The 24757-nt window shown below is 42.9% G+C and overlaps 1 protein-coding gene across 2 annotated transcripts in view; it reads right to left on the bottom strand.

Annotated features, from left to right (window-relative positions):
- Positions 1–24757, bottom strand: part of MAP2K5 (mitogen-activated protein kinase kinase 5) — a 105386-nt gene that overhangs the window by 8361 nt on the left and 72268 nt on the right. For both annotated transcript variants that reach the window (XM_072148717.1, XM_072148718.1), the window contains 3 exons: positions 15061–15090; positions 1768–1794; positions 1331–1363 (listed from right to left, as the gene is read on the bottom strand). In XM_072148717.1, coding sequence (XP_072004818.1) covers positions 1331–1363; positions 1768–1794; positions 15061–15090 — 90 coding nt within the window. The remainder of the gene's footprint in view (positions 1–1330; positions 1364–1767; positions 1795–15060; positions 15091–24757) is intronic.

Below are 24757 nucleotides of genomic sequence, written 5' to 3'. Positions count from 1 at the left end.
AGTTAACTTTATGGAAGCAATTGTAAGAAAATCAGCAGGGAAAATACTCCATGAGGGCGGTCACAATTATGTGAATATCATCCCAACTACACTTACAACCCTCCGCTCAGATAATCATTCCCATATTCCGATATTCCATTCCCTCCACTCTCCATAATGGAGCTTCTTGGTGATCACAAATTGGGACAATTGAAGTCATCAATTCGATATTTCCACCATCCCTTCTGCGAAAATTTTGGCAATTCACAAATGGCAATTTAATTTTTTTTTTTTTTTTGTTGCATTGTACATAAATAAAATTGCTAAGAACCCAGTAAAAATCTAAAGCTTTCCATGGATTGTAGAACACACAGCAATGGTTACACTTCCCCCTGGCACATGCCTATATATTAAAGGTGACCATGCACTCCTTTGTAAAACAACACAGTAACAAGCATATGCCAATCACTAGGGCGGCATCACACTGCCATCTGATTGCTAACCATATAGATAATTACTGTGGCCCAATTATCAGTGAAACAAGTGCAGTAATTACAAGAGGGACAATTAGTGGGAGCCCTGATTAAGGGTTTCCATTCCCATATTAACAGAACATGGTTCATCCAGCACAGTCAGGAAACAATACAACCCACAATCTGCTCCTGCACAAATTAAATGCGCAACACACACCAGATTTGTGGGCCAATTCCAGTCCACAATAACCGTAACATATGGGCGAGGGAAGCTAAGCAATGTTTAGTCGACAGGGGCCAATATGGCCAGCACATTGTGTGGGATGCTAATCATAACGCTGGGAAAGGCTAACCTTTATCTATCCCGTTTACAAGGCTTAGAAAGCAATGAGAGACTGCGTAACCAACAGGTCCTAGAGCGGTGAACCGGCAGCGGCCCCCGAGCTGGACGCCGATCTACGGAATAAACATATGAGCACATAGATGGACCTAAAAAACATCTGCATAAATATACAAATGTATGCACTTAGAGTGACAGCTCCTAATCCGTACTATTCTCCATTCAATTACGCCACCTCCACATGGACATCCTCGTCTCCATATAACTCCAGCAGCAGGCAGGGCTGAGCCCCGATTAATATTCTCCAGCCCTGTCCATGGGGCCTGGTACAACAGATAGGATCAGTCTGCAGGGGGCTCTCAAAGAGATCCGAGAGGGGGGGAGAGCACAGGCCAAGCCATGTTAAACAGCTCCAAGCCTTGCCAATGAACTCTCTCAGAGGGTGTCGTCCATTGTGCTTCATTAGGAAACAAAATATAAGCTTTCCACTCCATTAGGAATGACTTTAGGAGCGAAAGCACATAAGTCTGAGACTCACCTCATCAACAATGCATTGCAATATCTGGAACGGCTGCGGAGAGATAGAGACAAGTATTAACCTATATGCAATATCTCTACAGTATAGTCATAAGAGACACAAAAAAAACACCATTAATGCAATAAAAATAGCAAGATTAATCAACAGCAGAGAGCTCTTATAAAACACATTGATGCCGGAGCATTGCTATTATTTCTAATGGTACCTAATCTAATACAGGCAGTTAAATGTTTGCTTTTTCCTCAAAATGCAATTTGCAAAGTTTAAAACAAGGCAGTGGAGCATGCAGGAAGAATCAGCCATCAGGAAAAAAAAAAAAAAGAGAAAAGTGATTTTTTTTTTTTTTTTTTTTATAACCCCCCCCCCCTTCTTGCTTTTTCAGATTTCCTTACCGCCACTAACCCCCTCCCCTGCCTGCCTGGACTCATAACACTCACCATTAAAGAGCCATGGTTTTTCTGAATCTGGGGAGGTAAGAGAGATAAAAAAAAAATCTTACATAAAAATATAATAAATAAAAAAAAAAAAACGCAAACAAAAAAAAAAGGAAAAGAATAGAAAAAGCGAGAGCAGAGGGGAAAAAGGCAATATGTAATTAGCATGTCATAATCAAAACATCTCACTAGGACACATTATGATCACTGGGAGAAAATGATTGTCTTGCTGGTGGCAATTTGTGGGCATGTGTTAACACAATTTACATAATGAAAATACACAAGTGTTAATAGCTCTTCTCTCATTTATGGGTGAAAGTCGGCAGAATGCTAATTTACCACAAACACTTTTTAGTATCCTCCAGGTTATATTAGAAGAGGGAGGGAAAAAAAAAACATAATCCATTTCGGAGGCAGAGCCGTTTCCGCTCCGTGTATAAATAATGTTTTATGCGGCTCCATCGTGAGCGCAGAGCTTAATGTGGCAATCATCGCTAATGTGAGGAAACTCGCTCTTTTTAAATTAAAAAACGATTTATTTAAAATTGAAATTAAATCATCGTCAGAAATTAGAATTTCTGGCCGCCTGCCAGGGTTGGCCTGGCGTGTCACCCCTGCCTAATTTCTGGCTGGGAGACACAAACTTTAATTATATCTCTGTAATGGGACAGGGGAGTTGGTGTGTGGAGAGAAGTGGCCGGAGATGCCAGAGAAGACCGCTCTGTGCACACGACAGATCTAAAGTAGGTGGGATGCAGGGTCCAGTGGGAGGGGGGAGATGTAGGGTCCAGTGGGGGGGATGCAGGGTCCAGTGGGGGGATGCAGGGTCCAGTGGGGGGGGGGATGTAGAGTCCAGTGGGGAAGGGGATGTAGGGTCCAGTGGGGAAGGGGATGTACGGTCCCGTCGGGGAGGGGGGATGTAGGGTCCCGTCGGGGAGGGGGGATTTAGGGTCCAGTGGGGTGGTCCCAAGTTACAATTCACATAATTGTCAGCTGAAAGTTGATACCTGGCTATGGCCAACAGGAAGGTAGAACAAACTGTTTCAAGCACAGCTAGCCAAAGGCAGGGCCTGCGTCAACACTAGGCATACATGGGCAGGTGCTGGGGCCCAAGGCTTCTGGGGGTGGCGTGGGGAGGGTGGGCCACATAAAGCTGTACAAAAAACAAAGGAGGGTGAGGGATAACCATGAGGGGGCTGTTTGCTATGATCAACTAGGGAATATTTTAGGGAACAGGAGACTGTTTTACTTTATATATTTTTAATGCCGCCACGTGAGTTCACTGCTGAGGGGCCCACTGAGGCTCTGCCGCCCAGGAACCTACTGAAACCTGGAGATGGTCCAGGCCACAAGGATGTGATGCAGACATTGGGCCTTACAAATCTCGATGATATTGGAGGTGGTGAGAGAATCAAGAATGAGAAATCGTTTAGAGGTCAATGTCAAGACGTTTTTACCTAAAGTGTATGACCAGTGAGTGAGTAAACTTGAATACATCAACTATTCCCCATCACAGAGAGGGCTCACTAAGGTTGCCAGTATTTTTACTGTGTTTTTTCCCCAGATGCACTGAAGACCAATTAACTAAATTAACAGTCCCACTGTAATTTTGAGTTCCAAGACCATTCATGGTGAACTGAGTTTTTACGATGATAGATCGTAAATATTAGATATTATTTTGCAGGAAACTTAACTGTCAAGTATAAAATGTGTAATATTAATCCTAACTTTAAGTAAATGTAATTAATAATTCAACTAATCATTCAAAGTGAATTTTTTTTCTGTAGGAATTATAAACCTAAGAACCTTTGCAATAATCTTATTTTGCTATAGATTTTGACTTTTCTCTATTAGGTGAAAACCTTGTTTGGTCGCGTCTTACTGTGCTATGTTCCATTAGGTAAGGGTTATTCTCATGGGAACGTTTATGAAATTAGTGTTTATGTGTCATCAAATATTAGGGGGAGATTTATCAGAAGTGTCTGAAAGCAGAAGTGTTCACGTTGCCCATGGCAACCAATCAGAGCTCAGCTTTAATTTTCCCACCGCAATTTATATTATTATTATTTATTTATAAAGCAGCATTAACTCCATGGCGCTGTACAATCAATAATGGATAACTATGGTAGGATACAAATACAAGACTACAGTGATCAGGAGACAAGTGGATGGAGGACCCTGCCCATGAGGGCTCACAATCTATATGGGAGGGAAGATGGAGACACAAGGTGAGGGAGCAGAGCAGTGCAGTTATTGTGTATAGTAGATGATCCTGAATAGGTGGGTTTTCAGATGACCTTTGAAGGTTTGGAAAGTGGGGGACAGTGTGACACATTTTGGTAGAGTTTTGGAAGGTCCTGTGAGGAACGGAGATTACATGTGGGATGGTATTGGCTGATAAGTTCAGAGATATATGGATGGGACTGGTTATAAAATTACAGCTGAGCTTTGATTGGTCTTTAATGGGCAACTAGAATAGTTATAACTCAGACACTTCTGATGAATCTCTCCATATGAATGTAGTTAGCTGAAAATAACATACTGGTCATAATGAAGTTTTCGACACTCTGTTATCACATACCACCACCGAGTCTGGACTAGACATAATTCTGTCTACAAGGTGACTCTGTATTGGATTCACAACTGTCTTGAAGTTGCACATCCTAAAATAAACTATACATGTGCACAGGAACTTTGTTCATGACTTTGGACCACAGATCATGTGGACCTTATGGATCAAGACAGAATCATCATACAACAAGGCAGGTTACAACATCTTTCATTTTCCATCCTTCATTGCTTAATGTTGTACCAGATGTAGACACATCTCTACCCCGTTCTCATGTCACAGTCTCTTTTCATCTTGTGATCTTTCGTCTTCCCACTGAGCTCTCTTATCTGTCTCTTCTATCTTGTTCATCAGATAATCTTCCTTTCTCCCCCCCTGACACTATGCACGCCAGCATTTTATTCAAATAATTCTTAAAAACAGCTTAAAAAGCCGTTTGGAATAACAGAGAGCATCTCCATCAATCAGTGCGGGGGAGGGCAAGGATTTCCGCTGGTAAGTGTATAAACAGCAGATCAGCTCTTCAGAAGCAGTCATAAAAAACTCCATTAACTTCTGACAAAGAATGCAAATTAATCACAACATGGGGCAGGGTTGGAATTAGTGTGTGTTCTGATCAGAGGCTATGCCTAGAGAAGGCTCCCCAATCCCCCGCCAGGGGGAAAGCATACCCTTGAGGAGCCCTGGAGCAGATTTAGAGAAAGCCCATATAAACCCATCTTAGACCTGTGGGACCGATTCACAATCCTGCAATGAAAGACCAGCCATGGTTTCCAAGAAGAACCTCTACAAATTTCCAGAGCAAATGGACCAAAAATTATGAGAGCATTCAGAAAAGTAACCCAGTAGTAAGATGAACCCATTAGCTGGTTGTCTATATGTGGTATTATGTGTTATGGGGCTAAAGAAGGTTCTGAGAACATTGATGGCAGGCCTTCACAAACGTGAAATCAAAAAGTGTAACAAATATTTAATAACGAATGATTCCATTCTAGTCACTCCAGGTTATTCTACACACAGAGGATATGCATTAAAGCACCAGGCACATTTCTGGATACATATATTATATTGTATAGTGGAATAGATGGTTATATGTGTCCTGGAAAATGTACAATTTGTTAAATGTGATCTTCATGGTCATATTTTTTTTATCATAAGTTATTAATGAAGGTGTATAAACCCTCCACTCAAGTATGTAGATGCAAGCTAGGAATAGAGGACCATAATATGTCTTTAACCCATGTAAAGGGAACCGTTCAATATATTTAGGGGCCTGGTACATATTTTGCATTCACTTGTGCCTTTACTGTACCTCTATATTAATCTGAAGGCACACAATTGGGTTCTTTACAAAAGTGACAGAAGAACTTTGTGGCATGTTGCATTGGTGTCTACCTAAACTGTTCAAATAGTTCTGCCTGTGCTGTCAATCTGTGTATGTCACACCTTGTAATGAAAAGGTATTCTAGAGGCTATACAGATGGCTAAAGGCAATGCCTTCAAAAAGGGAAAGCAATCGTGGGAGCTTAAGCTGAAATTCTGCGCAAAGGAAGCCCTGGTAGAATCAAAACAAAGGTGTAGCAGAGAGTTAAAAAAAAAAATTAAAAAACCCCCAAACTTCTAAATTTTGCTGTTCTTACCGAGTGAATTTTCAGACACATAGTGCAAGTATTTTTTGCCATAAGTAATAAAAAATAAAATTAATGGATGAACTCAAAGAACCTATAAAAGGAATGGCAAGAGGAAAATCGCCTGGCCCGGACGTTCCGCTTGTTGATGTGTATAACAGGTAGCAAGATACATTGCTTCCAGGAGTGTTAAAATGTTACAACACAACTTACCAAGTGGACAACCTACCCTCTTTATTTCATGACGCTAATATAATTTAATACCAGACAAAGACCCTCTGGATTGTGGCTCCTATAGGTACATTTCTTTACTGAATGCTGGTAATAAATTGTTAAGTAAGGTATTCGCCAACAGATTGATCAACCTGGACCAATATGGGTTGATACCAGGGAGGTCAACGTGCCTGGCAATCTAAGAAGGGTACAGATCATTTCAAAACTAGGCTCATTGTTGGACAAGAACTGGGCTCCGACTTCCTTAGATGCCACAAAGGCCTTTGGCAAAGAACCTGCAAAAGTAACAGCCATTCTACTGAATCAATGTGGGGATTGATTTATTAATTGGATAAGTATTTATACCAATTTCCTATCCAGCTCCTTCCCTCTCTACTGAGGCACTAGACAAGGCTGTCCCATGCCCCCACGGTCATTCACCCTGACAATAGAATTCACTGCAATTATTTTTACGAAAAACGCCCTATACAAAGGTTAAATGTATGGGGAACAGGGAAGACAGCACCGCATTGTATTGGGACGACTTATTAGATCCTGTTCACTCCTGTGCCGTAGCTATGGCCCACATTTATAAATTAAGCATATACTCCAGTCTTAAGATAAACTGGTCCAAATCTTTCCTTACTCCGTTGTCGAACAAATGTGGTCTGAGGCAAGTCCATGCTGGCGCTGTTGATTACCTCTACAACTAAATATCTTGGAATCTCTATCTCCACAGCTGCCTCATTGTCCCTGGATAGTAAGGTCTCCACACTTGTAGATCACTTTCAAACCAAATTCAGGATATGGGAGCTCTTCCACTTTCTATTCCAGCCGACTTACTGAGGGACCTCTCCACTCCCCTGGTGATGCTTTACTTTAGTTCCAGGCTGCAATGATCAGCTGTAAGGTATCTGTAATGAAGCTTTATCGATAATCCTTGTTGATTTGTTAAGTGCTGTGGAATTTGATGGCGCTATATAAATAAAGATTATTATTATTCCCACGATGGCATAAAATTTCGAAAATCCCATTGTCAGTGTGACAATTGGGCTATGGTCCGGTAGGGCAGATTCTTCTCATGAATAGCTTCTCCTGTCTGCACCATGCAGTGTGATCTCTGCCCCTCCCCTCTCCATTACAAGACAAGCTCACACATAGACACTTTATGCCTGCAAGCAGACTTACTCTACAAGTTACAGGCAAAATAAGATCTTTATTGATAATCTAACTACCTTGTCAACACACAGGGATCATGAAGTGTTTGCTTCATCCCACACTCTGGAATCTTACACTGACCATCACTGAGTGATAGGAGCTAAAACAGCAATAAAACTGATTAAAATTGTAACATAAGGGAGTTAAAAATGATCTTTATTGTGCAAACAGTACTATAATTTGAGAACTGTCTTTCATAAGCAAACCCCTTTAACCTATCTTGTACATCACAGTGATCTTCAACCATCGGGCCAAAGCCCAAGACTGGGCCGTGAAGCACTCAGTCCCGGGCCGCAGCTGAAGACCACTGGTATATGACACTTGGGAAAAAAAAGCTGGAACTTACCTTCCACGCTCCTCTTACCTTCCGTGGCTCTGGCTTCTTCCATCCTGCGCTTCCCTTCCATCCACAATGATGATGTAATCAGATGGCGACACAGCCGCATCGTAGTGGGTGCGCGCAGCAGAGAGCAGCACTGCAGGGAAGCGGGGGATAGAAGAAGCCGAAGCCACGGAAGGTAAGAGGAGCGTGGAAGGTAAGTTCCGGCTTTTTTTCCCCCAAGTGTCATATACCAGTGGTCTTCAGCCGGAGCTGCGGGGTGAAGAGGAGTGCGGAAGGCAAGTGTTTTCTGAACATTTCATGTACGGCAAAGAGGAGCACTGCTGGGCATATCTTCTGGGGAGGGAGCGATTCTGGGGACATTTTTTGGGGGGAACTGATGCTAGGGACATTTTATGGGGAGACACTGCTGGGGACAATTCATTGGTGGGCTCTGATGCAGACATTACAATAAGGTGGGGAGGATGCTGCGGACATATCATTAGTGAGGGGAGGCCGCTGCTGGACATGTTATTAGTGAGGGGAGGCCGCTGCTGGACATGTTATTAGTGAGGGGAGGCCGCTGCTGGACATGTTATTAGTGAGGGGAGGCCGCTGCTGGACATGTTATTAGTGAGGGGAGGCCGCTGCTGGACATGTTATTAGTGAGGGGAGGCCGCTGCTGGACATGTTATTAGTGAGGGGAGGCCGCTGCTGGACATGTTATTAGTGAGGGGAGGCCGCTGCTGGACATGTTATTAGTGAGGGGAGGCCGCTGCTGGACATGTTATTAGTGAGGGGAGGCCGCTGCTGGACATGTTATTAGTGAGGGGAGGCCGCTGCTGGACATGTTATTAGTGAGGGGAGGCCGCTGCTGGACATGTTATTAGTGAGGGGAGGCCGCTGCTGGACATGTTATTAGTGAGGGGAGGCCACTGCTGGACATGTTAATAGTGAGGGGAGGCCGCTGCTGGACATGTTATTAGTGAGGGGAGGCCGCTGCTGGACATGTTATTAGTGAGGGGAGGCTGATGCTGATACATTATTTTAAAGAGTAGAGGCATAATTTTCCACCCTAGGCCTATACTCGAGGTCATTTTTTTCCCCAGTTTTTTGTGGTAAAGTTTGGTACCTCAGTTTACACTCGGGTCGGCTTATACTTGTGTATATGTGATATGTATGTTTTTTTACTCACAGTAAAAATCCCAAAGACAAGGGGACATTATAGGTGTTTGGGGGTTGCTAAAGAAAAAGTGATATAATAATAATGTCCCCTTTTCTGTAGCCATCTTCTTATCAAAGACATTAGGACACTACAGAAAAAAAGGCAGCTGGAGGAAAGGGGGCATTATAGACCAGGGGCTACAAGAAAGGGGGCATTATATGGACTGTTTGCGAGGCACACAATTTTATTTTCCAGGGACCATGGTAAGAGGGTTACCTGGCCCGATCCCTGGTAAAAAAAAAAAATTTTGGGTGCAAAAAGGTTGGGGAACACTGTTGTATGTCACGTGGGGACTGCCTGTATATAACTAACTTCCAGTCACTGGACTGGACAGTGAAAGTACGTAGTGAAATATTATCTACATATGTAAGGAAGAAAGCTTTAGTCGCCATATACTTGCTGTGTACTAACTTTAAATTTTCCAATAAATTGCTCACTGCAGTGCAAGGATAGGAAAAAAGTAGGACAAAGAAAATGTTTTCTTAATAGAATTTATTACAAAGTTTTCTTTTATGGCCCACACTAATGTTGGACTGAATTATTAGTGAATAGAGAAAGCTTCTGCCTCTATCAGATCCAAAGATCACATGAATTGTCAGGTGCTTCTTAGAAGGCAGACCTCATAGTCATAATTTAATTTGAACATTTAAACTATAATTAGAAAAATATAATAATCTTAACATTTGTATGGTAACCCTGAATTAAATTAAAATAAAAACAAAAAAATGCACAAGTACTACATGGCAAAAATTATCGTGTAAAACTTTTTGGTACTTTGCCATGTTGCAAAGACCTTAATTATTTATATGCTCAAGGGTAAGAAAAGCCACCACACAAGTGATGATTGTCCTATTTTTTCCCCAGTTATGGAGCCGCACATGTGCAGCACCGTATAAATCTGTAACGCTCCGACGCGCCCATTGCTGGCCTATGGGGGACATATATATGCCCCCTCATCGGTTGTGTGAATGTAGCCTTAAAGTGAGCTACAAATTGGTTGCATAAAGTTAAGGAGGAGGAGAGTTTAACACTGATGTCAAGATGGAGCTCTCTGAATGCCTCCTCCTCCTCTGTGATTGACATCATGCATCAGACTTCAGGAGACCTGGTTAGTGATGTCTCTGGATGCAGGGCCATTCATTACAGTGAAGGGGCTTTCTGAGTAACAGAGAGCTTGACTTTATACAACCAACTTACATCACACTTAAAAAGTAGATTTTCTGGTTGATGCCACCAAACTTGGTCATAAAAGAAACATGATCTGGATGGTGTTCAGTTGCTGACAACATACTGGTAGTGCTTTGTTAGGTCAATTTCTGCTGACATATTCCCTTTACGTGTATACCATTTGCTACATTTTAATGTATTTTAAGACACAATTCTCACGTTTGTTGATATAAGGGCATGTCAACCATTGGGTGGTGAAAAGATAGATAGAATGGTCTGTGGTTTCAGCTAGAATTTATTAAGCGCCATTTCTTTTTCAGAGCTTGGATCCCGGCTGTCTTTGGGAAGAACTTTTTTTTATTGCTGTAAAACTTGATAGGACCTTTCCTTGGCTTCCAGGTTATCACCTCCTATCCTCTCATGCTGGTAACATTTCCTCAATGACTAACTCCAGCCTATATGTTCCCGCAGTCTGAGCATTGTCGTTCCCGATGCCTGAATAACCTTACAATCAGTGTTTGGAAACCGAGAGACGCGCAATAAATACACTTTACGGGAGGCTTGTAGATGCATCCAATTTGTTATTTGTACTCTGCCACTGAGGGCGCCTGGCACACTCGGGCATCGGGAACCTGATCTCACAGCTCTGGCCTGAGGACGTGCAGCAGAATCTCATTCAGCCTGCAGGTGAAAGCTCTGTTACTCCATATGGAGTCAGGAAAATTAACAGCGCAGAGAAGACTGAGGCAGCAGCAGGGGGCAGGTGGAGAGAGGAGGGGGCACCATTCTTTTTTTTTGAAAAGGGGATAGGAAAAAAAATGTAAAAGAAAAATGAAATTTGGAGATGAAAGGATGGAAGTAATGAATTAATGGGGTGTGAAAACACAGGCAGCTCGGCTGTAACAGACAATATCCACTCACATATCTGATCAGCTCCTCTCTGGGGCATAGTCATTTCATTTACTGGACGATTTCTACGACCGGAGCCAAAACGCGGCTCTTATTCTTAGAATAACACTTCCTTGATGTTCTTTAAATAACAATAGGCTCCGTATATATGACCTCTATTCCCTGCACTCTATATCTGGGCTTTAAACATTCACATTATATGTCAGTACTATCAAAGGACTCCAATATCACCGCCGTTAGGTCCAGCTCCAGTACAAGGCAGGATAAACCGGTATCTGAGGGTTTACACTAAGAAAAAGATGTTTGTAGGGACCTATAAATACATTATATAAACTAACACATTAGGGGATGGAGAAGAAGATGAGATGGCATATTCTATACATATCCTTTACATTATAATCGCATACCTATAGGCACAATAGATTTCTAAAAGTGCTGACGAAAACTGGCAAAGTCATGGACCGGATTAATTTTTTGGATCGATATTGTAAACTCTTACACTAGCCTCTAAAGGGAAATAAACATGATGTGAAATAGGCAAAATTCTATATTATATATACCAGGTAATGAAACAAAATATTTTGAGACAAGAGACTATCCCCTGCACTGTAAGGACGGCAATGACTTTGATACGCAGCATAATGCTTGTAGTCCAAAACATTTACACATGGAGATGTTATTCTAATAATCTTCCAGGGTGAGATCCCTCGATTAGCATTATAATAGTCAGTTAATAGCTGCCTGAAGAGATCCGCCAGTCCCCTCCTATAAATAACCAAGCAGAGCCCGAGGCACTGACCAGACGCCAGTGTCTTCACTCACCAACAGCATGTGATTTTCCCAGGGTGTTGGATCCTCCGCCAGCCAAGTGTCCAGCCTTTCACATGGTTCTGCATGAAGGCCAGAGTCACAAGACTGACAGATGCAAGTTCACAGCTCCCCCCTTTCCCCCAAAAACCATTTACTCGTCCTTTATCAAAAAATACCCCATCCATTGTATAGGAAATATATGGATTTACTAACTGGCGACCAAGTCCAAAAACATAATAGAAAAAAATATTGTGGTTCGGAAGCAAATCAGTGCATCAGTCGTAGATTACACACATTCTAGGAGTAGTACTAATATATAGTGCGGAGAAATGCTCTATGTGATCAATACCTTATCATCCTATTGTTTATACAAGGCCAATATAATTCACAAAGTCATTCAATAAGAATGCAATCGCTCACACCAGTCACTGACCCCAATGCCAAACAATCACCCCGAGGTTAATTTAATGAAATCTGATATGCTTATTCTGACGGTTTTACAAGAATTAATAGCCAAAGGCAGCCAACTAGTGGATGAGCTTTAGCCAGATAAACAATTTAGGAAAGCAAGTGTCCGACAGCTATTTCACCATCACATGCACACTCGGCACTAGGTGTTCTCAATAGGGAGAGAGAAATAAGCTTACCTAACCTGAGAACACAAGCAATGGATGTATTAGGCTCAGCTCACGCCTGCTTTTGGCAGGTTCTGTTTCCCATTCCATAATAAAATAGCGGAAATTAATAGAAGTAGCTAACGCCTTTTTAGCCCGTTACTATAACAGAATTGTAACAAAAATACAACCTTCTAAACATTTAAGTCGATGAGGAACAGAAGGTGAATGGAGACTCTGTACACAATCCATTCTTATTTTCCATTACAATCTCTTAAAGTTAAGAGTGTAACAGAGACCCTTTAGTGTGAACAAAGCCTTAAAAATCGAACAACCCAATCCTTGCAGAATTAAAGGGGTTGTTGACTTTCAGCAAATAATTTGTTTTGTTTCATGGAAAGTTATACAATTTTCCGATATACTTTCTGTATCAATTCCGCGCTTGCTGCCCTGTTATAGGTTTACTTCCAGTGGATAGAAATCTGTCCATAGTCATGTGATGTCACACAGGTGAATAAGGTGTATCACACGGCTCTGAATACTCTATGTGATATAATGACCCCTGCACCTGTGTGACATCACATGACCAGGGACAGGTTTCTATCCACTGGAAGTAAACATAGAAGCTTTCTAGAGCAGGGCAGCAAGCAGAGATCTAGAAAACCTTGAGGAACTGATACAGAAAGTATATTGGAAAATTGTATATATAGCCAGCAAGTCCCCCAGTATATAGCCAGCCCCTTGTAGTATATAGCCAGCCAGCCCCCTGTAGTATATAGCCAGCCCCCTGCAGTATACAGCCAGTCCCCATGTAGTATACAGCCAGCCTGCCCCCTGTAGTATATAGCCAGCCAGCCCCATGTAGTATATAGCCTGCCAGCCTCTGCACTATATAGCCAGCCACCTGTAGTATATAGCCAGCCACCTGTAGTATATAGCCAGCCAGCCTCATGTAGTATACAGCCAGCCTGCCCCCTGTAGTAAACAGCCAGCATGCCCCCTGTAGTATACAGCCAGCCTGCCCCCTGTAGCATACAGCCAGCCTGCCCCCTGTAGTATATAGCCTGCCAGCCCCCGGTACTATATAGCCAGCTCCCAATAGTATATAGCCACCAGCCCCCAGTAGTATATAGCCTCTAGTATACAGCCAGCCCCCCATGTAGCATGTAGTATACAGCCAGCCTGCCCCCTGGAGTATATAGCCTGCCAGCCCCCTGTAGTATATAGCCTACCAGCCCCCTGTAGTGTATAGACTGCCAGCCCCCTGTAGTGTATAGACTGCCAGCCCCCTGTAGTTTATAGACTGCCGTCAGTCGCTGACATCATTGTGTTTGCTGATGCCGGTACAATTAGTAATATGTCTGACGACGTGATCCCGGTCACAGACGGCGCAGGGACACAGAGCCGATACAGGAGCATTGCAGTATAAAGGGGGACCTACAGTATAGAGGGGGGGGGGGCGTCGGAAGGTGAGTACAGTGGGTTTTTTTTCTTGACTCGAGTATAAGCCGAGGTGAGGTTTTTCAGCACATTTTTTGTGCTGAAAAACTCGGCTTATACTTGAGTATATAAGGTAGCAACTCTGGAAATTTATGGTTCAGATAAATGAAAACGCAGAGTTGGTTAGAAGTTTTAGACTGCTTTAACACATGCCGGTTGATTGTGTTTTGAAATGCTAACCAATCCAATCAGAACAGGGAGGGGCTTGTTTGGATCGCATACGTGATCCATTTGAAATGCATGCAATCATTATTGAGCTCCACATGTTTTGCATGCAAAGAATTCAAAACCTGAGGTGCTTGTTACCGATTGCACAGGACTAACCTCTCTCCGTTCCAATTCAATTGCACTTAATACATTTAAAAAAGCGTGGTTGGACCACATCCTCAGTTTACCACTTTCTAAATACTGGACTCGGTTGCAGCTGCTGTAAAAAATATGCCCCGGGTCAGCTCCAGGTATCAGTAGTTCCGTGGGCACCAGAACCTCAGTGGGCCCCTTTGCAGTGAACTCATTAAAAAAATAAGAATAAAAATAAAAAAAAGAAGAAACTAAAACAAACAGTCTCCTGTTCCCTAAAATATTCCCAAGTTTATCAAACCAAAAAGCCCCCTCATGGTTATTTTGTTATAAGCCCCCCTCACCCCCATGGATTCCGTATGTACAGCCTTATGTGGGCCCCCCAGCAGCTATGGGTCCGGGCACTTGCCAAGGCATGCCCAGTGCTGGTGCCGCCCCTGAATAGGCAGTCCCCCTACTTAAGAACACCTGACTTACATACGACCCCTAGTTACAAACGGACCTCTGGATTTTGGTAATTTACTGTACTTTAGTCCTAGGCTACAATAATCATCTATAACAGTTATCATTGGTGCCTGTAATTAAGATTTATTGCTAATCCTGGTTCTTTTGACAATCCAACATTTTTAAAATCCAATTGTCACAGAGACCAAAAATTTTTTGACTGGGGTTACAATAATAAAGTATACGGTTCTGACTTACATACAAACTCAACTTAAGAACAAACCTACAGAACTTATCTTGTATGTAACCCGGGGACTGCCTGTATATATATACTGCTTATTCTTGCTTCCTAGATAATATGTAACATGAATGCATCTCACCTGTGGGTACGGGAATCTTCCAAGAGCTAACTGCAAAAAGAGAAGAAAATCCATATTATACACAAGACCCAGACACTGTTAATGGATCATTATCATTGTGTATCAGTATAAACCAGATTTACATTGCCCTGCACATGAATCTACAGTAATAGAATGGGTCTATCATCACAGAAATATGGAATGGTACCATATAAGCCAGACAAACAATCACATTACTATAATAGATGTGGCCTGAGCCCAAATGAAATGTACAAAACTTGTTAATGATCTCACATTTCCCATACACATCGAGATTCTTCTTAATTATTAGTCTTAATGGCCCAAGTATTGGGAAGGAGGGTCTGCGGAGAGCTCGGCATCAGACTCAGACACAGCCTGCAGACATTGCAGTGTATAAAATGTGCTTCAGATTTAATGAAGCCTTTATGGCCTTCTTAATTCTGCCTGTGTGTTTGAGGTTGGGTCACCCAGACAGGAGGGGTACTTTATTACAGGGGGAGAAAGTGATGTGCTCATGAACTGCAGAGGATTTTCTTAATTAACTACTGACTTAAGGCTGGAAGCTGAACAATCAGAGAGCACAATGTTAGATTGGAACCACTTAGGAGGTGAGCGGGTTCATCACAAACACATGACGGTGCTATACGGAGCCCTATTATATAGATTTGGCGGTGTCAGAGAGCCACCATGATTGTATTCCGAGCCTGGGAAAAAAAAGGGTTAATCACAGTGTTTGAGGGGCAGGTAACTCATGTAACATGTCTCTTATGAAGCTGCAACAGTTCAGCGAGTGAGCGATTACAGGGGCAGCCGTAACGTAACTGTGAATGAGGCCGAGAGAGCAAGTGAAGGAATTACAAATGAATGTAATCTGATGTGTACAGGCGGCAAAGGCACAGTGTGTCTGGGGGTTTAGAACAAAGCATGAACAGAAAGGGGGGCAAGGAAGCTGCATGTTTAATGTATAACACCATTAGCTGGCAGCGAGCAGAGGCTCTGACCCCTGTGGAGGGGCACCGGAGCCAGCAACACAGACTGATGGAGGGGGCAACAACCTGACCTGTAGCAGGACACTGCCGGTGACTAGTAGCCGAATATAGGAGACATTATGGGGCAGGATGGAGGACACAGAGAGGTGAGGACAAGATACGGGAAGAAGATTGACAGAAGTAAGTTTAATAAAGATCAGGCACAAGTTAGGCTTCCTTCACATACTGCAAACCGAATCGACACATAGTTGGCTTAAACCTTTCAACTAGCAATAATGAAACAAATTTTACTTGAACTCCCTTTAAAAACTTCCCCACTCTATGTCCGCAAAGTAAAAACTCAGTCTAAATATCGATAGGCGAGAACAAAACACCAACCAGCAATACCGCAGATGACAATCCAACCCATCCAAAAGTGATTGCATTATAGGCAGCGAGTCCAACTCTTACGATGGCCAAAGTTGTGAAAGGTGGACAACTGGATCAGAAAATCTATAAGGTGGTTAGTACCTACCAAAAGTAGTCTAAGGGGGGACAACCAGTAGGCCAAAATGATGGCTACTGCAAGGCTCGGGATACACATCCAATTTGATCATACACACAAACACACACACGGATAAAAAGTTTAAGGGGTAGCTCAATGTGCCGACTTGGCCTAGAAATTCCTCAATATTTTGTGGGATATACTCAAAAGGCAAGTCTACTCTATGGAGGCTCCTCTTGCACATGTAGGACTCCAATGATCTGCTGCTGACATCTTGGCTCCAGACATAACAGGACACAGGTGAATTATTCACTACACACTTCCTGAATTCTCATGAATCACAAATGTTGCCAATCTGACATTATACCTTATGGTGCATGAGGAAATTGAAACTTTGGACCAAGAGCTAAAAAAGTCTTTTGATAAATATTTTAAGTTACCTTCATACTGTCCATCCCCGAAAACATGACCTTCTGTGAAAATAAGCCCTAACATGATTTTTCAGTCTTTTTGGTTAAATGTCATTTTAAAGAAAATAATATCTTCTTAAATTTTGTGTTTCATGGGGTCAAAGAACTAGAGACATTCACTGTTGCAGTCGGGGGTGCGATTTTCATATCTGGCTACCGCTCCTGACTTTTAACTGTGGATAAAAGTCACCAAGAAACACAATTCTGGTGCAATATTAAAGATGTTGTTCTGCTCTTTAAAATAACACCACAACTTTGTTATAGAAGCTAAAGAAAGTACAGAAGTTACAGTTGTTTGAAATGTGCCCCCTTCTCGCCTATTTGCGAAAGGCAGCATGCAGAAGGAGAAGGAGTGAGCTGCAGCTTACATGCAATATCTATAAGCAGCTACATGGACAAGAGGGGCGCATGTAAGGAAAGTGACATCGTTAAGCATGGGAAATTGGGGCCAATGATTCTAAAAACAACAATAAATTCACATGGAAATTCGGTGTTTGAAGAATTATGATGATGTTTTAGAAGATAATAACATGAGTATATCTGAATATATGTTGATTTTTTTTTTGGTGGACAATAAATGTGTCTGAAAAGAAGCCCCAACTCATTTTTGACCCGGTCTTATTTTTGCAGAAACATCCTGGATAAAGCGATGGCACATGTAATGTACACATCTCTGTATAAAGAGACAGCACAAGAAAGTAAAGTGAAACTAATCTCAATACTTCAGCTATGAGGCGACATCTTCAAAATAACCTTTTTAAATTGGGAAATGCTTTCAATATTATGTCCGTGCTGAGAATACCGAAGCAAGTGTGAACTCTGTGCATCCAAAGTGTACAGTTCTTGTTTAAAAGCCTTGCTCCCCTCTGCCCACCCCGCTGGACTGAGACCAGCTCCCATCCGTGCTGTAACCTAACGCAGCCGCTATAATTGCCTTATTTATCTTGTGGCTCTCGCACAAGCTGTGTGTGCATTGGCTGCCTGAGTTTGATGCATGGAAGTCCCAGTCGGGCCTGAGTGAACCTTCGCTTACACTTCACAGACGTCCTGCAGCCCCCCGCTCCATGTCCCTGTGCAGCCGCTGGATAAATCATCTCTGAGTTTTACTCCAGCAAAGTTTGTCTGCGGCTCCAGCGCCAGCTTTTGAATGGCTGGAGCACAGGGCCATAACATGCACTAATTATGGAAGTTCTGGTCAGTGAGTGATGGATAGCCCTCCGCGAGGCAGCCGCAGCGTTCCCAGCATCGGTGACAGAGGAGGAGGGGGATATTCTGCAACCAACTATTAATTCACAGCCAGAGGTGCTGCCAGTTAATTGTGCACCTAAATTGCCCCCAAAATCAACACCCAGTGAGGTCAGAGAGAGTCACCGAGCCCCCCCTGGCCCCTGAGTGGCTGGCTGCACTTTGCTTAGTATTGTACATCACAAGGATAAAGTGCAATAGTCGTATTCTTTGCCTTAATGTACTTTAATTAAGATGTAAACGTCTTACCGTAACCAAACCCTCAGCTGATTAAGTACACAATGACAATTCACCAATGAAATATGTGCAGAACCGTCCTATGCAAGGGAAGATTTAAAGGGGTTGTCCACTTTCGACAAATAGATGACATTTTCTGTGTTATTTAAAGTTGGACAATTTTCCAATATACTTTCTGTATCAATTCCTCACAGTTTTCAAGGTCTCTGCTTGCTGCCCTTCTATAGAAAGCTTCATTGATAACTTCTAGCACCTAGAAGTCTCTCCATGGTGACAGGATGACACACAGGTGCACAAGTCGTTATTATCACATGGCTCCGATTACTTTCTATAATAATAAAGGGCTCATGCACCTGTGTGACATCACGTGACCATGGACAGATTTCTATGCAGTGGAAGTAAACAGAGAGATTTTCTAAAGCAGGACAGCAAGCAGAAATCTAGAAAACCATGAGAAATATATACAGAAAGTATATAGGAAAATTGTGTAACTTTTTATTGCACAAACAATATCAGTTATTTTCTAAAGGGGACAAGCCCTTTAATGCTTTCAGAAATATTCTAATTAAGTCACTGAATATTGCAATTCAACACAATAATACTCCACGTAAATCAAACTTATGTAAATTCATACTGTCCACTCAGGAAGCAGCACTGATTGACAATCAATTTCATAGGTAATTAGCAAGACACACTCAATTAAAAAGTGGTTCTGCAAGTGGGGACCACAGACCATTTCTCAGTACCATTGCTTTCTGGCTGATGTTTTGGTCAGTTTTGAATGTTGGTGGTGCTTTCACACTCGTGGTAGCAAGAGACGGACTCTACAACCCACACAAGGGGCGCAGGCAGTGCAGCTCCATCCAGGATGAGTGTGGTGTAAAGCTTGCACCCTTTAAATTACACTAATAAAAGATAGTTTTTAGTCATTGACAAATAGGTTATATATGCCAAATGGCAATTTTGTTCTCTCACTCATCCAGGATGGCACATCAATGAGAGCTGTGGCCAGAAGATTTGCTGTATCTGTTTGGTATTGTCCAGAGGCTGGAGGAGCTACCAGGATACAGGCCAGTACACCAGGAGATGTGGAGGGGGCTTTAAGGGACCAACAACCCAGCAGCAGGACTGCTACCTCTGACTTTATTCATGGAGGAACAGGAGGAGCGCTGCCAGAGCCCTGCAAAATAACCTCTAGGAGCCACAAATGTGCATGTGTCTGCACAAACGGTTAGAAGCCGACTCCATGAGGATGGTATTGATGTCTACAGATGGGGGTTGTGCTCACAGCCTAAAACCGTGCAGGACAATTGGAATTTGCCAGAAAACAACAGAATTGGCAAATTCCCCACTGGCGCCCTGTGCTCTTCACATCTAAAAAGCAGGTTCACACTGAGCACATGTGACAGACGTGACCGAGTCTGGGGAAGCCGTGGTGAGTGATCTGCCTGCAACATCCTTCAGTATGACTAGTATAGCAGTGGGTCAGTAATGGTGTGGGGTGGCATTTCTTTGGAGGGCCGTGCAACCAGAGGTAGCCTGACTGCCATTAGGTATCGAGATGAGATCCTCAGACACCTTGTGAGGCCATATGCTTGTGCGGATGGCCCTGGGACAGTACTAGACCTCATGTCTCTGGAGTGTGTCAGCAGTTCCTGCAAGATGAAGGCACTGAGTCTATGGACTGGCCCGCTCATTCCACAGACCTGAATCCGATTGAGCACATCTGGGACATGATGTCTCGCTCCATCCACCAACATCACGTTGCACCACAGACTGTCCAGGAATTGGCGGATGCTTTAGTCCAGGGACTTAGTCTGGGAGGAGATCCCTCAGAAAACCATCTGCAACGTCAACTATATACTCCAGGGGGCTGGCAGGCTATGTACTCCAGGGGGCTGGCAGGCTATGTACTCCAGGGGGCTGGCAGGCTATGTACTCCAGGGGGCTGGCAGGCTATGTACTCCAGGGGGCTGGCAGGCTATATACTCCAGGGGGCTGGCAGGCTATATACTACAGGGAGTTGTCTGGCTATATACTGGGGGGGCTGTGACCAATGCATTTCCCACCCTTTGGCTTATACTCGAGTCAATAGGTTTTCACAGTTTTTTGTGTCAAAATTAGGGGTCTCGGATTATACTCGGGTTGGCTTATACTCGAGTACGGTAGCTTTCCTGACTCATGTCTGGTGTTTGCGACTCTTCTCTCTCTCTCAGGCTGGCAGTGGACAAATCCCCAATATTCTGACTGACAACTCTGTGTCTCTTCAAATCCCTGCTCTGCCTCTTTGTATTTAGGGACCGTCTGCTAACATTCAACTACAGACATATAAAGCTCTATGTACAGATGGGAAATATTGTGTCAATTTTTTTTACACGGTGCCTTGTGTATGTCATATAGCCAGTGACATCATCGCAGGTCCTTCAGCCTTCTAAGAATAGCCAGTTGTACACCATGTACAGTGGTAGCCAAAAGTATTGGCATCCCTGCAATTCTGTCAGATCACAAAATCACAAATTCTTTAGTATTAATATCTTCATGTATTTTCAAAAAAATGATGATAAAAATGCAGCACCTTATATGTAAAATAGAGCTACATCAATGGTCCCAGATGGATCCAAGTATCACCCGAAGAGTTAAAAGTATACTATATTGTGTGATCGGAGCTCTAGAACTTCTTAGTCTTTTATCCTTATTTCAGATTCATGTCAGATTCTTATTCCACACATGGGATTCCTTGGTATGTTTACAGACCAATCCGACTGAAAACTACAGGATACTGCTACAGTATCCTCCTAGTCTTCAAAATTTCTCCTGGTAGTAAATTCCGCTATGCAGAGAAAATACACAAGGACATAGCGTAGACAGTTCCAAAAGGTCATTTATTTTAATATCAGTTCTGCTCACATAAGAAGAACTGCAAGGCGAAACCCAGGATCGGGCAGTGACTTGGCGTCATCGTGGAAATTATATGCGCATTTTAACGTGTTTTTACTCATTTCTTTAAAGGCCTCTTTTTTTCCTGTAAACTCTATGTTAATGCCTTTTCCGAAAAAGCTCTACTTTTGTCTCATCTGACCCAAAAACATTCTCCCAAAATGTTTAAGGCTTTCTCAGGTAAGTTTTGGCAAACTCCAGCCTGGCTTTTTTAATGTTTCTGTGTAAGAAGTGGGGCCTTCCTGGGTATCCTACCATACAGTCCCTTTTCAGCCTGTACTACGGAAAGTACAGGCTGACACTGCTGTACCCTTGGACTGCAGGGCACCTTGAACTTGTTTGGATGTTAGTCGAGGTTCATTATCCATCATCTGCACAATCTTTCATTGAAATCTCTTGTTAATTTTTTTTTTCGGTCCACATGTAGGGAGGTTAGCCACAGTGCCATGGTCTGTACACTTCTTGATGACACTGTGCACGGTAGACACAGGAACATTCAGGTCTTTGGAGATGGACTTGTAGCCATGAGATTGCTCAGGCTTCCTTACAATTTTGACTCTCAAGTCCTCAGACAGTTCTTCTTGCTTTTCTCCATGCTCAATGTGGTACACAGAAGGACACAGGACAGAGGTTGAGGTCAACTTCAATCCATTTCAACTGGCTGCAAGTGTGATTCAGTTATTGCCACCACCTGTTAGGTGCCCCAGGTAAGTTTAGTGCCAATACTTTTGTCCACCCCTTTTTTATGTTTGGTGTGGAATTATTTCCAATTTGGCTTTTTGAGGTTTTACATATATATATATATATGGTCTTATACACTCACCGGCCACTTTATTAGGTACACCTGTCCAACTGCTCGTTAACACTTAATTTCTAATCAGCCAATCACATTGCGGCAACTCAGTGCATTTAGGCATGTAGACATGGTCAAGACAATCTCCTGCAGTTCAAACCGAGCATCAGTATGGGGAAGAAAGGTGATTTGAGTGCCTTTGAACGTGGCATGGTTGTTGGTGCCAGAAGGGCTGGTCTGAGTATTTCAGAAACTGCTGATCTACTGGGATTTTCACGCACAACCATCTTTAGGGTTTACAGAGAATGGTCCGAAAAAGAAAAAACATCCAGTGAGCGGCAGTTCTGTGGGCGGAAATGCCTTGTTGATGCCAGAGGTAAGAGGAGAATGGTTTGAGCTGATAGAAAGGCAACAGTGACTCAAATCGCCACCTGTTACAACCAAGGTAGGCAGAAGAGCATCTCTGAACGCACAGTACGTCAAACTTTGAGGCAGATGGGCTACAGCAGCAGAAGACCACACCGGGTGCCACTCCTTTCAGCTAAGAACAGGAAACTGAGGCTACAATTTGCACAAGCTCATCGAAATTGGAGAGTAGAAGATTGGAAAAACGTTGCCTGGTCTGATGAGTCTCGATTTCTGCTGCGACATTCGGATGGTAGGGTCAGAATTTGGCGTCAACAACATGAAAGCATGGATCCATCCTGCCTTGTATCAACGGTTCAGGCTGGTGGTGGTGGTGTCATGGTGTGGGGAATATTTTCTTGGCACTCTTTGGGCCCCTTGGTACCAATTGAGCATCGTTGCAACGCCACAGCCTACCTGAGTATTGTTGCTGACCATGTCCATCCCTTTATGACCACAATGTACCCTGTAACATCTGATGGCTACTTTCAGCAGGATAATGCGCCATGTCATAAAGCTGGAATCATCTCAGACTGGTTTCTTGAACATGACAATGAGTTCACTGTACTCAAATGGCCTCCACAGTCACCAGATCTCAATCCAATAGAGCATCTTTGGGATGTGGTGGAACGGGAGATTCGCATCATGGATGTGCAGCCGACAAATCTGCGGCAACTGTGTGATGCCATCATGTCAATATGGACCAAAATCTCTGAGGAGCTTCCAGCACCTTGTTGAATCTATGCCACGAAGAATTGAGGCAGTTCTGAAGGCAAAAGGGGGTCCAACCCGTTACTAGCATGGTGTACCTAATAAAGTGGCCGGTGAGTGTATATATATGTATATATATATAAGATAAAAGGTGATTTATGTGGATGTAAGCCAAACAGTTTTAGCTAAAAGAAGGGAGTCAGTGAGTTAATAGGGCTCTATAGGAATTTTTATTGGACAATCCTCTTGTCTTAATTCTTCTTCTCTAAATGTTATCCCTCTATAATTGATCTAATTACCGTGAATGTTTATTCTCGTGGGGGACAGTCTGACACATTTTGGTAGGAAGTTCCAGAGTATGGTGGATGCACACCAGAAGTCCTGGAGACAGTTGTGAGAAGAGTGAATAGTAATAGAGTGAAGAAGGTCCTACTACGATCAGCTGATCACCACAGGTCCACCTTTCGAGACTCGCGGGACCTAGCTGGAGAAGTTATTGGTTGATCATTTACAGCTGCTTGTTTTGTGGAGGGCTTCTGCTTCTTCACACATGGGTCTTCCAAGTGGTAAACTTACCCTTCAAAATATTTACAGGCAGTCCCCGGGTTACATACAAGATAGGGTCTGGAGGTTTGTTCTTAAGTTGAATTTGTATGTAAGTCGAAACTGTATATTTTATAATGGAAGTTCTAGACAATTTTTTTTCTTTTGCCCCAGTGACAATTGGAGTTTCAAAATTTTTGGTGTAATTGGACCAAGAATTATCAATAAAGCTTCATTACACACATCTTACAGCTGATCATTGCAGTCTGGGACTATAGTAAAGCATCCAGAGAGCTTCACCAGAGGTCACATGGGGCAGAGGGGTCCGTCTGTAACTATGGGTTGTCTGTAAGTCGGGTGTCCTTAAGTAGGGGACCGCCTGTATATGACCTAATAGGGCACATGGAGAGGGCTTGTTCAAATTGAAAACTCCTTTTTATAATAAAGGGGCATCTATTTTAGGTTGACCGTGCATTATAATGAGCATTTGGCTAATTGTGCTGTTGAGTGATAACTGTCCATTATACAAGGACACTCAGCCAAATGTCCATATGCTCTGAATGAATAGAGGAGACACAGCCACAGTCATACAACTCTGATAGTGGAATTAAAGGATTGGGCTGTTGCAATTCAACCCATCTTAAAGGGCATCTACCACCAGGATAAAAGACTGCATGCAATAGAGCCTGAGGGGTTCCAAGCATCATTAAGACCTATGGAGCCTAGAGCCCCTCAGGCTCATTTGCATCCAGTCCTCCATCCTGGTGGTAGATGCCCTTTCAGTCCCAAAATCAGTCATTAAGTAAATATGGGTGTCCCAATTTTCATTAGATGGTCTACTGGTCCTGCCAAAATCTAATGAGTATATCCATATTCAGTTGCA

Source organism: Engystomops pustulosus, chromosome 4 (genome assembly GCF_040894005.1).
Source record: "Engystomops pustulosus chromosome 4, aEngPut4.maternal, whole genome shotgun sequence".
Taxonomy (NCBI): Eukaryota; Metazoa; Chordata; class Amphibia; order Anura; family Leptodactylidae; genus Engystomops; species Engystomops pustulosus.
This window is presented reverse-complemented; position numbering and strand designations above follow the sequence as displayed.